The 14,444-nt window shown below is 31.0% G+C and overlaps 2 protein-coding genes across 6 annotated transcripts in view; both read left to right on the forward strand.

Annotated features, from left to right (window-relative positions):
• Positions 1-23: 23 nt before the first annotated feature.
• On the forward strand, positions 24-5,693 carry LOC132695716 (ADAM 17-like protease). 5 transcript variants are annotated; one of them, XM_060660158.1, is made up of 11 exons: positions 24-191; positions 243-482; positions 533-654; positions 705-1,001; positions 1,070-1,264; positions 1,348-1,463; positions 2,038-2,069; positions 2,258-2,493; positions 2,545-2,986; positions 4,371-4,486; positions 4,542-5,692. In XM_060660158.1, the coding sequence occupies exons 1-11, from the start codon at positions 134-136 to the stop codon at positions 4,836-4,838; spliced, it is 2,151 nt and encodes a 716-aa protein (XP_060516141.1). In that variant the 5' UTR covers positions 24-133; the 3' UTR covers positions 4,839-5,692. The 5 variants fall into 5 exon arrangements, with proteins under 5 accessions (XP_060516141.1, XP_060516138.1, XP_060516137.1 ...); XM_060660155.1 differs by lacking the exon at positions 1,348-1,463 and having other exon boundaries at positions 1,931-2,069; positions 4,542-5,691; XM_060660154.1 differs by lacking the exon at positions 2,038-2,069 and having other exon boundaries at positions 1,348-1,495; positions 4,542-5,689.
• A 3,717-nt stretch (positions 5,694-9,410) lies between these two features.
• LOC132695764 (protein qui-1) overlaps positions 9,411-14,444 on the forward strand; it is a 63,961-nt gene continuing 58,927 nt past the window's right edge. Inside the window, exon 1 of the mRNA XM_060660221.1 lies at positions 9,411-9,489. The gene's annotated coding sequence lies outside the window, so the exon portion shown is untranslated. The remainder of the gene's footprint in view (positions 9,490-14,444) is intronic.

The raw sequence follows: 14,444 nt of genomic DNA on the forward strand, positions 1-14,444 counted from the left end.
ATATTGATTCTTCGTCTCCGAATGACACTGTCATGTTTGTTTTTATTTTGATTATGTGGGCATGTTATTCACAATGAAATTGTAATCTTTATAAAATAGTACGAATAATGACAAAATGAATTAATGAGCAGCAATGATATTGAAATTCTGTATATATGTGTATTACACATTGTTGCTTACGTCTGTACAGAGTAAGTTGTGAAGTGTTCCTACATTTTAAATATTGTATTGTAAAATTCCAGCTACAATTTACGATAACTTAAAATACTTCGAATACATACACGCCGATCAGTTGACTCATAAAGTTGTAAAACGGGGCGCTGAACAGAGCAGTCACCCCTTTAACAAAATTAAGGAAGTCCACATCAATACTCATGGTAAAAATTTCCGATTAATATTGTCACCAAAGAGAGATATATTGCACTCAAAGTTTAAAGCTTATTCTGTAAATGGAGATGGCGAAGAAACCAATGTCCACATAGGTATGTTTAAATTTTGTATTCTAAAACATAATTTATTAAATGCCTTTTAGACCATGATGACTTTTATCATGGACGTGTTTTTGGGGAAACTTCTTCATATGTTAATTTGCACATGGAAGATGGTGTTGTAACTGGAAATATATATTTGCCAAACGAAATTTACCATATAGAGGTTAGTGCTTTATGATTGTGGCTAGATGGAGCTAATTTTAGTATTTTCAGCCTTCTTGGCGACATATCACAGATTTTGATAACAGAACAATGATAACCTATAAACAGTCAGATATTAAATTTAGTTGGGATGCAGAAAATGACCATAGGGTTCCGAAAATGTGTGCTTATGTTAAAGAGGGTCAGGAATTAGATGAAAGTGAAGAAGAACATCATTTGCAAAAGAGGCAAATTGATCAGTATGAATACACATTCACGAAAACAAGATGTCCTTTGTTGTTAGTTGCCGATTATAGGTTTTTTCAGGAAATGGGTGGAAGCAATACCAAAACTACAATAAATTATTTGGTGAGTATATATTTTTTGATTGTTTAATTCATGACTAAACTCCAAATGTAATGACATTGTTGTTTTAGATAAGCTTAATTGATAGGGTGCACAAAATTTATAATGACACTATTTGGCAAGATAGACAAGAAGTGGATGGTTTTAAGGGAATGGGGTTTGTTATTAAAAAAATTGTTGTACACAATGAGCCAACAAGAATTAAATCTGGGGAAGCTCACTACAATATGATCAGGGAAAAATGGGACGTCAGAAATTTGTTAGAGGTTGGTTTTTTGTTGTTAGTATTTTCAAAAAAATTCAACAGAGATAGAATACAGTGATTTTAAAAATTAAATCTTTTCCAAAGGAATTTTCTAGAGCACCCCAAGATGTCAATTACTGCTTGGCCCATCTTTTCACCCACCAAACTTTTAAAACCAGAAATTCCGTAATTCTAGGATTGGCTTATATTGCCTCACCACGGTTGAGGTCTCAAGGAGGCATATGTAGTAATGGTTATTATTATTTTTTTTTAACTACCTTCACTTATGTAAGATTTATGGGTCTGGGTGCTGGGCGGCAATCCATTACTTACTGCTTCTTCATTTCTTTTTCATTCATAAACTAACATTGCTGCTGGTTCATTCATTCTCAAATTAATTTTATGTTTCATCACTTTCAAAGTTCTGAAATAATAAAACGTATTAACATTTAATACATTTTCTTTAAAATAAAAACAATGCTTGATAACAGAGAGCATATTTCAGTTTGTAGTGGCAATGGGAAACTGCAAACTAATGTGACTTAGACCATAGAATATTTCAAGCAATTAGTTACTAATACAATAATCTTTCTGCTACTGTAACTTGCTTATTGTGTAGCATCTGTTGCATAGAAAAAACGACTTTATCTCTAAATCCAGTGGGGGGTAAAACTATTTGTTGTTGAAGGTATTCAGTAGAGAATATACCCACAAGGATTTTTGTCTGGCTCATCTATTCACTGACCTCAAATTTGAGGGTGGAATATTGGGACTCGCTTATGTGGGGTCTCCTAGAAGGAATTCAGTTGGAGGTATCTGCACTCCAGGTACTTTTCAACAACAGTCGCATAAATTGTCGATGTTCTTTGCATGTAATTCATTTCTTAGGCATTTGTGTTCAATGCTTTTTCATTTTAGATTTACTAGAATCTTAAGTATAGTTGCTTTTGTGGTAGCTAGAGTTTAATTTTTTCTCGCTTTCCTTACGCTTCTAAGGGTTGTAATTTTGTTGTAGAATATTTTAAAAACGGATATACGTTGTACTTAAATTCCGGTTTAAGCTCTAGTCGTAATCACTACGGTCAAAGGGTGATTACGCGTGAAGCGGACTTAGTTACTGCCCATGAATTTGGTCATAATTGGGGTTCAGAACACGATCCAGATATACCAGAATGTTCCCCTAGTGCTAGTCAAGGAGGTTCTTACCTAATGTACACTTACAGTGTTAGTGGTTATGATGTTAACAATAAGGTGTGCTGTGAGTATCATTTTCCATGAGGTCCCGTCAACTATGAGTTTTAGAAATTTTCCCCATGCAGTCTGAGGTCTATCAGAAAAGTACTCCAAGCTAAATCGGATAGGTGCTTCTCTGAACCGGAAGAAAGTTTTTGCGGCAATTTGCGTGTAGAAGGTGATGAAGAATGCGACGCGGGTTTACTAGGTACGGAAGATAATGACGCGTGTTGCGATAAAGACTGCAAGCTGAGACCAAAAGCGATGTGCAGCGATAAAAACTCACCGTGCTGTCAAAATTGCCAGTACATGCGCAGCGGCGTAAAATGTAGAGAAGCTCAGTACGCCACTTGCGAGGAGGAATCTAGATGTACCGGGCATTCGTCCGAGTGCCCTAAAAGTCCGCCTATGGCCGATAGTACCGATTGCCAAGAGAGAGGAAAGTGCAAAGGGGGAAAATGCATACCGTTCTGCGAGACTCAGGGCATGCAGAGTTGCATGTGCGACATAAGTGAGTTCCAACTACTTTATATCCAAGAAAAAAGAAACAACCTTGTACTCCTTCAAATTAGTTCCATGTAAAATATTTTTTTTTGTCTCGAGTGCTTATCTTCAGCTAATGCTTATAACATGTAACATTAAGAAACAATAACTAAAACTACTGCACCATCTTAAGCCTGAGCTAAATATTTTATTTATTTATTTATTTACAACAGTAAGCAGTTAACCCGATGAGGCTGATGAATAAAATTTGTAATATCTAATGTACTGTGAATACAAATTATGTAAAAAAAATAATCTTTGTTAAAAAAACATATAATATATGTAAAAAAGAAAAAGTTTTTACAAATAAGGAACAGGAAGAAAAAAGAGTTATTGATTGTAATGAATATCTACTTTCATTAAATGGTGCAATTCTCTGTCCAATTTGTTTTTGAAAGAATTAGATACAAGATGAATGTAAACCTTTTATGTATTTTTATTTCTTTATATTACAAATATAAATTTTAAATGTTTGGAGTACATTCATTTACTTTTAATTAATGTAATTAAAAGTCAACAAATCTCCTCCAAACATTTAAAGTTTTAATCTTCCTATGCATTTTTTATTCTTAATGTTACAAATTTATAATTGAAGAAATGTTTGGAGGAGATTTATTTACTCTAAATTAATGTATTTAGTGTATTTAATGTAATCAAAAATAAATAGGTCTTCCAAACATTTAAAGTTTTAATCCAGATGTAGATGGTGTAAACTTCATTTTTTACTTCTTAACTTTAAAACTTTCAAAGTTCCCTATTTGGAAGCGACTTATTTATTTTTAATTAAGGCAGTTAATGTAGTTAAATCTAAATAAGTCTCCTTTAGAGTTGTTAACCTTTTATTCATTTGTAGTTCTTAATGTTACAACTTATAATATTAAATGTTTGAAAGAGATTTATTTAATTTTAATTAATGTAATTGGCGTTTTAATGTAATTAAACGTAAATAAACCTCCTCCAAACATTTGTGCATTATTAAAACTTTATAAGTTTAATAATTGTGGGAGATTTATTTAGCTTTAATTATTGAAATTAAAAGTAAACAGATCTCCAAGCGCTTAAAGTTTTAACCAAGCTCAAGATGGTTTGGTTATATGGTTATATTCGTTTTTGCTTCCTTCATATTAGTTTAAGGTTTCTGCTGAGGTTAGGTTGACGTTTTTATATTACAAGCATTAGCTGAAGATGAGCACTTGAGTGTTCGAAACATGTACTGACATATTTACGCCTTTTAACGCATAAAAAAAAACAGATTTTGCATTAAAACATTGTTTCTTTTCACTTGAGTTTACCACCCCACTTTGAGAGATGGACTACTTCTGGAATCAACATAATTTATATATTTTTTCTAGTCGAGAATGCGTGCAAAAGATGTTGCAGATCCAGTATTAACGAAACATGTTCTCCGGTCGATTCTGCCGACATTTTAGCAGACGGCACGCCTTGCATTCAAGGATTTTGTAATAATGTATGATTTGAGGTGACTAAATCGAACCTAGATTGGTAAAATGGCCGGTTTTTAGGGTCATTGCGAGAAAACTGTTCAAGATGTCGTTGAACGGTTCTGGGATATAATCGAAGACATCAACATCAATAAAGTATTGTTGTTTTTGAAGGATAATATCGTGGGTACTGTTGTATTGATAACAGCTCTATTGTGGATACCCGCAGGGTGTATAATTAGTTTCTTCGATCGGAGGAAACGTAGGAAGGAATGGGATAGGATCGATTGGAAGAACAGTGGAGACTTGATCAACAGTTCAGATAACATTCGAAGGGTGATTCCATTGACAGTTTCGACCAGTCAACCTTCTCTTTGAACACGCCATTCCAGTATAAACTACTGTGTGATAAAAATACTTAATAGTTACCGTTTAGTGTTTTGTGTCTTGTGTTAATATCTTATTGTTATTTTTTGAAATTTTAATTTTTGAAGTTTATTTTTAAAACTAGTTGTGTTGAATAATAATTATTTCGTTTTTATATATATCGTTTTTTTTCTTCATTTGTGTTCCCTATTGTTCCTTAAGTGTGACGTGTTATTTTTTCTTTTTTAACTTTATTTTCCCCCATTTCATTATGTAATAGTTATTTATTTTTTGACGCATAACCATTTTCTTTAAGATCTAAACATCTTCATTGTATATTATATACACTTTTTGTTTATTTCTGTGCTCATAACAATTACATTAGATCTTCTAGATAGATTAATTTAGTTTATGTAAAAAAAAATCATCCTGCGTGCATAAAATTAATGACAAAAAATTTTGATCATTTATTTTAATTTTAAAAGGTTGCGCGAACTTAAACAACAAATTCAAGTTTAAAAACAAGTTAAAATTTTTTAATCGAAGGAGTTTTGAGATTAATTTTTTAATTTAAGCATATATTTTTTTGTATTCTAACTCCCACAAGCAACAGTCTTATCAAGAAGTGTAGGGGTAGAGAACTAAAAAAATATATTAAAATCTTATATGCAAAATAAAAACTCCTATTGATTGGACGAATTTTTTATAGATGGAAATCGAAAATAATGCTTGGTTGGGCCGGATCTTCAATATATACAATTGTTAATTTGTTTTTGTTATTATTTTAACATGATGTGTTAAATTTTAGTTACTAAGTTTTCTATGTTGAACATCCAATAATAGCATTGTATATTCTGTGTACGCTGTCGTTCAGAGGAATTAATAAATACTCATGTAAAAAATTAAAAGTTTGAAAAAACACTGCATTTCAGAGAACTGTTGATTTATTTATTTATTTAGCGTATGGCGCTTTACACACTCTATACAATATAGATGGACACATATTTCTAGATACGAAAATATACATATACACAATCATAACACAGCAAGTATGCTACGTTAATACACAACAGAGAACTGTTGAAAATCTGGTGCAGTGGACTAATTTGAAGACGCAGAGAACTTCTACAACATAAGAATAATTAAGTCAATGTTTAAGTATTAAGTGGCTATTGGCCAAAAATTTTCAATAAATTACCTAATGAACTAAAAAATCTCAATGTGGACAAAAAAGTGCTTAAAAAAAGATAACGAAAACAGAATAAATAAAATGCAAAAATAAAATTCAAAATATATATAACTCTTTTTCAAATTGTAAAGTTATAAAAAAGATTAATATATTGAGTATATTTGGCGAGGTGCAAATCTCAAAGAATAGTAAGTATCGTAAGTTTTAGTAAGTAGTTATAAGTAAGTTTAGGATCAACCTATGTTCGGGCAGTATTTGCCCCCTTTAGGTCGTTTACTGTAAACAGATTTTTTTTATGTAAAAGGAATTTAGGAACCTTCCTCCAAAAGCCCATAGGATGTTCTTTTTGTTTTAACTGGTTATTGGCTAACTAAAACTAACCAAAACATAATGGCTTATTGAATACATTGAATTAATATAATCTAATTTTGTAGCACAAAAAATTATGTCTAGTTTTAGAGGTCTACCTCATTTCTGAAGTTATAAATAAACTAGTATAGGTAGCATTGATCTAATTAACTTATCTTTTAATTCGTGAAATAGAGAACTTAGTGGCATTACGGCAACATATAATTATAAAAAAATCTTGTGCTAGATATATTCACATTACTAAGCTTCAACTTATATTTCGTTTACCGATTCAAACAAATCATTAGTGTTAATTTTATTTCTTTTTTATACCTCAAACAATCTGAATTTGAATCGACGTCAAATTATAAGTGAACTCTCACCTCACGAAAAACTTTAAATACGGTTTATCTTAGTTTGAGTCTAGAAGGTTACATTTACATTGATTGAGATAAATGTCGCATTTAAAACAGAATACTATGTTATTTAAAACTAGTAGCATGGCATTGCCCAATAGATGGCGGTGGAATAATGGACACAAAGTACGAGTTCTTACTCAAATTACAATGAGTTTTTTGAATAATATATATATATATATATATATATATATATATATATATATATATATATATATATATATATATATATATATCTATCAGTGAATCCTCATTTTTCTTGACTTGCTGGTGGAGGCCTATTTTTTAAATTTAATAAAAGGCAAAAGGGTTTCTAAAAAACAGTGGCACAAAAATGCGAATCGCGCTAGCACCTAATTGAGAGTTTGTGGAACAGTTGTTGACCTTTTCATTTCCATTTCAGGAAGCTTTTGATGGGTTTATTTCCTGCCTTATGGGCGCAGTGCCATCGCGCTCCCAGATTTTCCGTTCCTTTTTTTCTGTTATAGCTCCGAAGTTATTGACGTACATTGGGTTAGGCAACGTCACTTTCCAAAGTTTTGCGGTGTTCTGGATTTAACTAAAATATATGTGCGCGATGTTTTTGAAATGGAATAAGTCTTTTCCCTTTCATATTGTATATAATACAGTGTGGTAGATTTGGGTGTTGTCATTTAAGTATTTTTTAGGAGTTTATGTTGTTTATTGGTTATAAAGCTAATTTTTTATATGCTATTCGCACGTGCTTATGAACTAATAAGAGTGTTTTTCTCTTTTCAACGGTATATAAAATTTATTTATAACTTTTAATATTTAATATATTCTTGACACACATGACATATATCGTTGAAAACAGAAAACATAACACTATATTATTAGCTGATAGTTAAAGGGGCATATAAAAAAAATCAACTTTATGTTACAACCAAAGGTATTAAAGTTTGCTTTGCTATTCGATAGTTTGTTCTAGTTCCCACCATTAAGTTACATTAAGAAAAGCGTTAATTAGTTTATTCTTCTTTTTTTAAAATTATTTAAACACAAAAAAAATGTATACAAAAATTCCCTTTTTTTTTTTAATTTTAGCTGGTAAATTGATTTTTATTTTTTTTAATAATTAATAAATCATAACAATTATCAATTATTAATTAATTAATCGACTTAAGAAAAACAATACAATAATAAAAAAGGATAATTTAAAACTCGCATGAAATGGCAGAATATCTGAAGCACAGACTATAAAGAATTAGTTACTGTTTACAACTGACTTGGAATATTGGAAACAAATCGTGAATTCTTTATTTGCAAATTTGTGGTTTTACGTAACATGTTTTATGAAATGCAATTTAATTTATTATCTATAATTTATATTTATTTTATTTATTATTAAAGTTACTCCATTAAAAAGAGATATATACCGGAAATCGCTTAATTAAAATAATTTAATTACATTCAGGAATTAATTTTGCAAATCTTTTGTATTACTAAATTTACGTATTTTATTATCTATTATTGTCATGGCGGGGATATATAGTAGTTCTAGGTGTGCTTTTGATGGTAAAGCATTTTGAACGTGTTTTATTTGGGACACTTAAATATAGCGAACTCAGTGTTGCATTGTCGAAGGCTGAATTGTTAATGATTTTAAGAAGATGTGATGATTCTTCTGTGGTGCAGTATCAGGTTCCCTTTTTAGAATATAGCAAATTTAAGAAATATGTTTTGATTTTTATCAATCGTCTGTACATACCTTTTACAAAACTTCTGGATTCCTCCTGCGTCGGTTTTTGCTGAGTCGAACTTGCTGACGTTTCGCCGATCGTCCTGTTGGCTTCTTCAGTGCTTGACTGAAACTGAAACTGAGCAAAACGCAGGAGGAATCCAGAAGTTTTGTAGAAAGTAAGTAGTCTGTGGAAGTTTCTTTGAAAAATCGTTATTATCAAAACACGACCAAATTATCATACCACAATTTTGTAGAATTTTCAAGTTCTTTTACTTCTTTGCAGTTCTACTATTTTGATGTATTGCATCAAATGTAACGCCCAAAATCATCTTTTATAGTAACCCATTTGTACTACGTTATTTATAAATAATATAAATAACGTGGATCTGTGGATCCCTGTGGCACCCCTAATTTAACTGAGACGTTTATTTGTTAAATATGATTGCAATATGAGGAAAATTGGCTTAGTTTTGATATTATAGTCTGTGTCGTATAGTATGTGTTGATTGATATTTAGTGATTTGAGCGAGTTAGTGTCCGGAGCACCCCATACAACTGCAAAATAGATTCAACCAATGCTTGAGAAATTTTTTTGTTGATTTCATCAAATTAAAATGTGCCACCCATAGCTCTCAAACGCGCTGTGGATAAACTTTTCCGTTCTAGATAGGATATTATTAATATTTTTGAAGTGTTGTGGACTTTTCGACGTCCTGCATTCGCGAATATTAACCTTGACCTTTTTTGCAGTAAATTGCTCGTATTCTGGAGGAAGGTACCTGATTTTGTGTTTTCCATCGAGCAGATGATAAAAGGTAAAGGCAAAAAAGGACGTGCGAACCTAATGTTGGAGGTTGCGCAGATCAATGCGCGTTCTGATGATCCCGTGCCGCCTCTTCAGCGTCGTGACGTTCTGTAAGTTCAGTTACCAACGTTGTTGCTCGAACGTTGTCGGGTGAAATTATACGTACAGCGCAACATTGCTATCGCTCAATTTGCGATACACAGGTATGATCGACATCTTTTATTATTTTTTATTATGAATGAAAAGTTGTTCCTGGAACGGTTTCCCAACATTTCGGCTCATTGTTAAGTCAGTTTGTTCATTTTTTTAGCCACGAGCGCTTACAATTGATTCAAATAGTTCGTTAATATCTTCAAAATGAAGCTGACACTTTACGCGCAAAAAATTTTTAGTTAAAATATGAATTGACCAATTATCTCCAAGGAAATGTAATTTCTAATGTTTGGGTGCATAAAAACTTGAATTTTTCGCAAACTGTATAATTGCTTAGAAAATTATGAACCTTGCTGGTTTATTTGCAGAAAAATAATTTCTTTTCTTGTTTAATTAATACATAAATGAAAATTTAAAAGCAAACACAAATATCGATGTGTTAATTCATGTTCTACAGGCGGAATGGGAAGCAGAAAATATAAATTGCGATCGCTTGTAATCGTAACATAATACGTACGTATTAAAATTCGAGTTACCTACAGTTAGGCTGCAATTACCCGTAAAAAAATTAACGACCGAAAGGACTGGAGTATATATTACTGGGAGAGCAGCACAAACAAAATTTTGAAAAATTAATATCCATTATCTGTTTATATAGGAGAGCACAAGGCTAAAAATATTTACGTGACTCGGTGAACAAAGTTGAAACAATTTTTATACTACGAGCGTGCAGACGTTTACGTCTTTATTTTTGAAAGAGAAGAAACTAACGAAATTTAAATTGAATGGACATTAAATTTACTTCAATTGAAAATAGTTTTTATTTCTGGAGGAAAAAATACAACTCTTTATGCCTAGTCAAGTTCAAAGGCAAAATGCTGAAAGGAAAGATTTTAGGAAGCATTAAAAGCGTGTACTGAAAACCATTGAAAAGGCCGAAAATTTTTTAAATTAAACGGGGTATCTAAACAAGTGTTTTTTAGAAAGAGCACAAAAAACTTCGCGAGGGTTAAATTTAGACCCAAAAGTTTTTCATTCTGTAAACATGTAATAGTCAGAAAATTTGTCTTCTTTAAGCTACACTAGGTATATATAAGAATTATAATTGTAGAAAAGTTGAAATCTGAACTAAAATTCAATTGTAGTGAAATAATTTTTGGGATTATCTTGTTTAATATCCGGTATTTTGGTTAAGTGTTTGATTTAGGAGTTTGCAAAGGGAATCTCCAGTTTAATGAGTTTACGTCGAATCAATCCGCGTTCGTTCAGTGTATATATGCAATATCTACTACTCCCACGTTTAAACATTTAATTTTAATAGTCATATTTAATGAAGGATCGTAAAAATAGCATTCGAAGGAACCAATTTCGCTTTTCATGTTCAGTTCAATTAATTACCGCATACGTTTGATACCCTCATTGATGGTGCGTATAAACAAACCCAGATTTATGGCGTTCGAGGTCAAATTAAATTTCAGTTTTGACGTTTAATAATTTTTGTTTACGTACTTTTTTCTACTTCCTACTCTAAAATTAAAATGTCAACATCATTAAACACTGTATTTTCACATTTCACAAATGTATTTGGTTCTTCATTTAATGAAGAATTTAATGCAAGTGAAAGATGTGCTTTGATTATGATGCCTCTGGCCACACTTAAAAGAATGATGTCATGAAATTAAGGACCAAGACTTGGTTACTCTAGTAATATACAATTAACAATTAATCTCAACTGAGCTGTAGTCTCGCTAACTTTTCGTCCACACAGATATTGTTGAATTGCCAAAGATTGCAAAAATTGCTCCATGAATCCTTGAAAATCATGCTATAATTTACATTGACGTATTCTGTGTGTAACTGTAAATGAAAACCTTTGTTAAATAAAGTAAAAGGATATTAAAGATTCCTACGTCAGTAAGATGTTACGGATGTACTTTTACAAGAATGGTTCAAGGATTATTTCCTAAAAAACATTTTTAGTAATGGGAAATAGAAATATATATTTGGAATTAAAGAAATGGGGAATAGAATGCTACCATTCCAATCCAACTATTACATTTTAATAAGGTATTTAGAAAAATTTTGGCCGTCATGTGGTATTCTCATATCACCTGGACCATAATGTAATGTTTTTAGAAAAAGGGGTGGACTAACATTTTTTGTCCTCTAAAATCCTGAGTGTGAGTCACTTACAATTGGCACGCCACTGGTAACAATAATCGAAAAAATGTCTCCTATTTGTAAAAAAAGAATTTCTTGAAACTTCTTTTCAAATTTTGGTTGCAAAAAATAATTAAGTATTTAGGTTACTGTTGTTAGATTTGATTACTTATTTTCTGTTGATTTGTACATTGACAAACTAAACAACAGTTATTATCCAAAGTTATTTATTTATTGTTTGCTCACCCCTGGTTTCCCTACGTAGCTTTACATTAACAGTTTACTACAACAATATTTTCGACACAACTACTCTGATTATATACATTGGGAGCATGAAATTTACGTTTGTTAGCACCTAGTAATTTAATTTATATAATAGTTCAATCAATGTCGACATGGCAAATATTTATTTTAACCTCGGATAAGCCTCTTAAAATTTCCTATTTATCAACCATTCTCCCAAAAATAATGAAGTATTTATTTTGTGGAGTGATACGAAATACCATGGTCTATATTTTATGTCACGTTGTGATTAATGATTAAGCAACAGGATCTGAAAAAAATATGGGTTGGTTCTAATATATCTTCGTTTTATAGACAATAAAAGAAACCACGGACACTAAAAATTAATGAAAATATTGATTAACGCTGTTGTTTAATGTATATTTTCTTAGACATTTCATTTCTTTGTTGGCTGGTACAAAATACGCAAAGCTGCTCGAAAGTTCTAAAAACTTTTTGCTGAAAAATTGAATGGCTGGTACGTTAATCAAACTTGCGATAAGTTATATACAATGCGCTATATTAGAATGCCAATATACTCAACTTTATTTACAATATATTGATATCGGTTGTTTGCCTACCTTGTCATCCAAATATTATGACAATAACGAGATGCGTATTGGTACATTTCAATTATAATAATTATTCTAGATACCAGGGATTCACACAGTAGCGGTCTAATTATTTAAATTTAAATTGAAATAATTTTCTAAAATTACTTCCTAGTTCGAATATTATACTACCGTTTGCTACATATATTTTTTTATAATTTGCTAGTCTTTTTCTGTACATAACTAAAACTAGAATCTAGCTAGTGTAATAATATTTTATCGAATAATTTTGCATACATTTTCTTTAGATTAAAAATACTTACTTTATACCATAATGACCACCCTTACTATGCGAAGTTGAGTCTTCCTAAGGGCACTTGTTCTTTTATACACTCTATAAGAAAAAAGTCATAGCGAACCACGTTACGTTACGTTACGAGTGCTGTTCAAATCACCGTTGCTCCCTTTTCTTTCCTTGCAATTTATTTCCCTGAAAAAAAAATCCGGACGAAATATGGAGATATAAATTTATTTTCAATATTAAAAACTCGAAAAAAATACTCCATTCTGAAAATGTTCACAAATTTCTTTTTAATTTATATTTTCTTATTTTTCGTTTTGAAAAACGTAATGCATTTAAATTATTTGATTGGGGGACAGTAAGAAACAACATCTATGTAACTGCAAAAGAGGAAAATTGTCTCTCAGAACAATAAACGTTTATTAGAATGATCTCTTAAAATATAGTAAACTACAATTTATTATACACCATGTTTCAGCAGATATATAAGACAAAACTAAAGCTTCATTGAAATTTTTAGTGTTACTAACTATTCTTATAGAACCAGTATCAGGATATATTTAGGAACAAGGGATTTACTACGTTTTTTTTTACAGTATTTCTAAAGTTTAAATATGGGTGCAGACCAAATTCCATGACTCCTATAGAACACATTGAAAAGTTAATGTGGTTACCTAAAATCGTTTTGAATTTGAATGATTTAAAGTTTTAAAACCAAAAAATACTGTTCTATTTCGAATCCTATCCATTAGCGAACTTTTTAGGTCATTCGTTATTTATTTGGGCTCAGGAAGAAGAATAACAGATCTAACTGCAAAATAGTAATTGACTTCTTAATTAAAAACTTCTCAGAGGAAGGCCAAAATAACCTCTATTACAATCGTCTCTTAGAAAATAGTAAACCACGGATATTTATTTGATTAGTATGAATAATGATTAATGTTAATTAATAAAAGTCTCTGCAATTATATTGCAAACCTGAAATTTGAGATTTGGAGACTTTGCGATAGGCACTCAAGCTTTATTGATTTTATTTTTCACTTGTCTTTACGTAAAAATACAAAAAATAATTTACATAAACTACGCAGTTTTTTGAATGAAAATCGGAAAGTTTGGGGCTCTTTACTTAAAAAAAATGCTATAAAATAGGCAAATTGCCATCGTGTCGGCGAACTCATATTTTAAACCTTATCGCGCCTAAACTGGTTCCCTTCACCAGGTAAAACATTTTATTTATAAAGTTTGGGAGGTGCGAAGTGAAAAACGCGAAGCATGCCAAAACAGATCGATATTAATAACATCCCTTCCATATATTCACCCATTTTCGCACGGAACCTTGGCTTGGGGCGGAACGCTACGTTTAAAGATGCATTTATATTAAAGTATGAGCCCCGCTGTAAACGTACATTGGAAAGTTTTTAATATCGAAACTACTAAAAAATTCAAATAGAAGTGGAACTGAATTTTCATCTGGATATCGGCTAAGATAAACGACAAAATATGCAAATAATTTCATTATCCCTAAAGCTCCGAAAGCTCTATTTACATAGAGATGCCTATTGCACGTATATTTATTACGCCAAACTTGTCCTATACAATTATTTTTCCTCGTTAATGGTTAAGTTTTGAACAGAAGAATAGAAAGTTGAATTGGAATTTTTATCTAGTCTCAAGGACGCTATTTAATAAAAAAAGTCCTGTATTATAGAAA

The sequence above is a fragment of the Cylas formicarius genome, unplaced genomic scaffold (genome assembly GCF_029955315.1).
Source record: "Cylas formicarius isolate icCylForm1 unplaced genomic scaffold, icCylForm1.1 PGA_scaffold_12__32_contigs__length_19106922, whole genome shotgun sequence".
Taxonomy (NCBI): domain Eukaryota; kingdom Metazoa; phylum Arthropoda; class Insecta; order Coleoptera; family Brentidae; genus Cylas; species Cylas formicarius.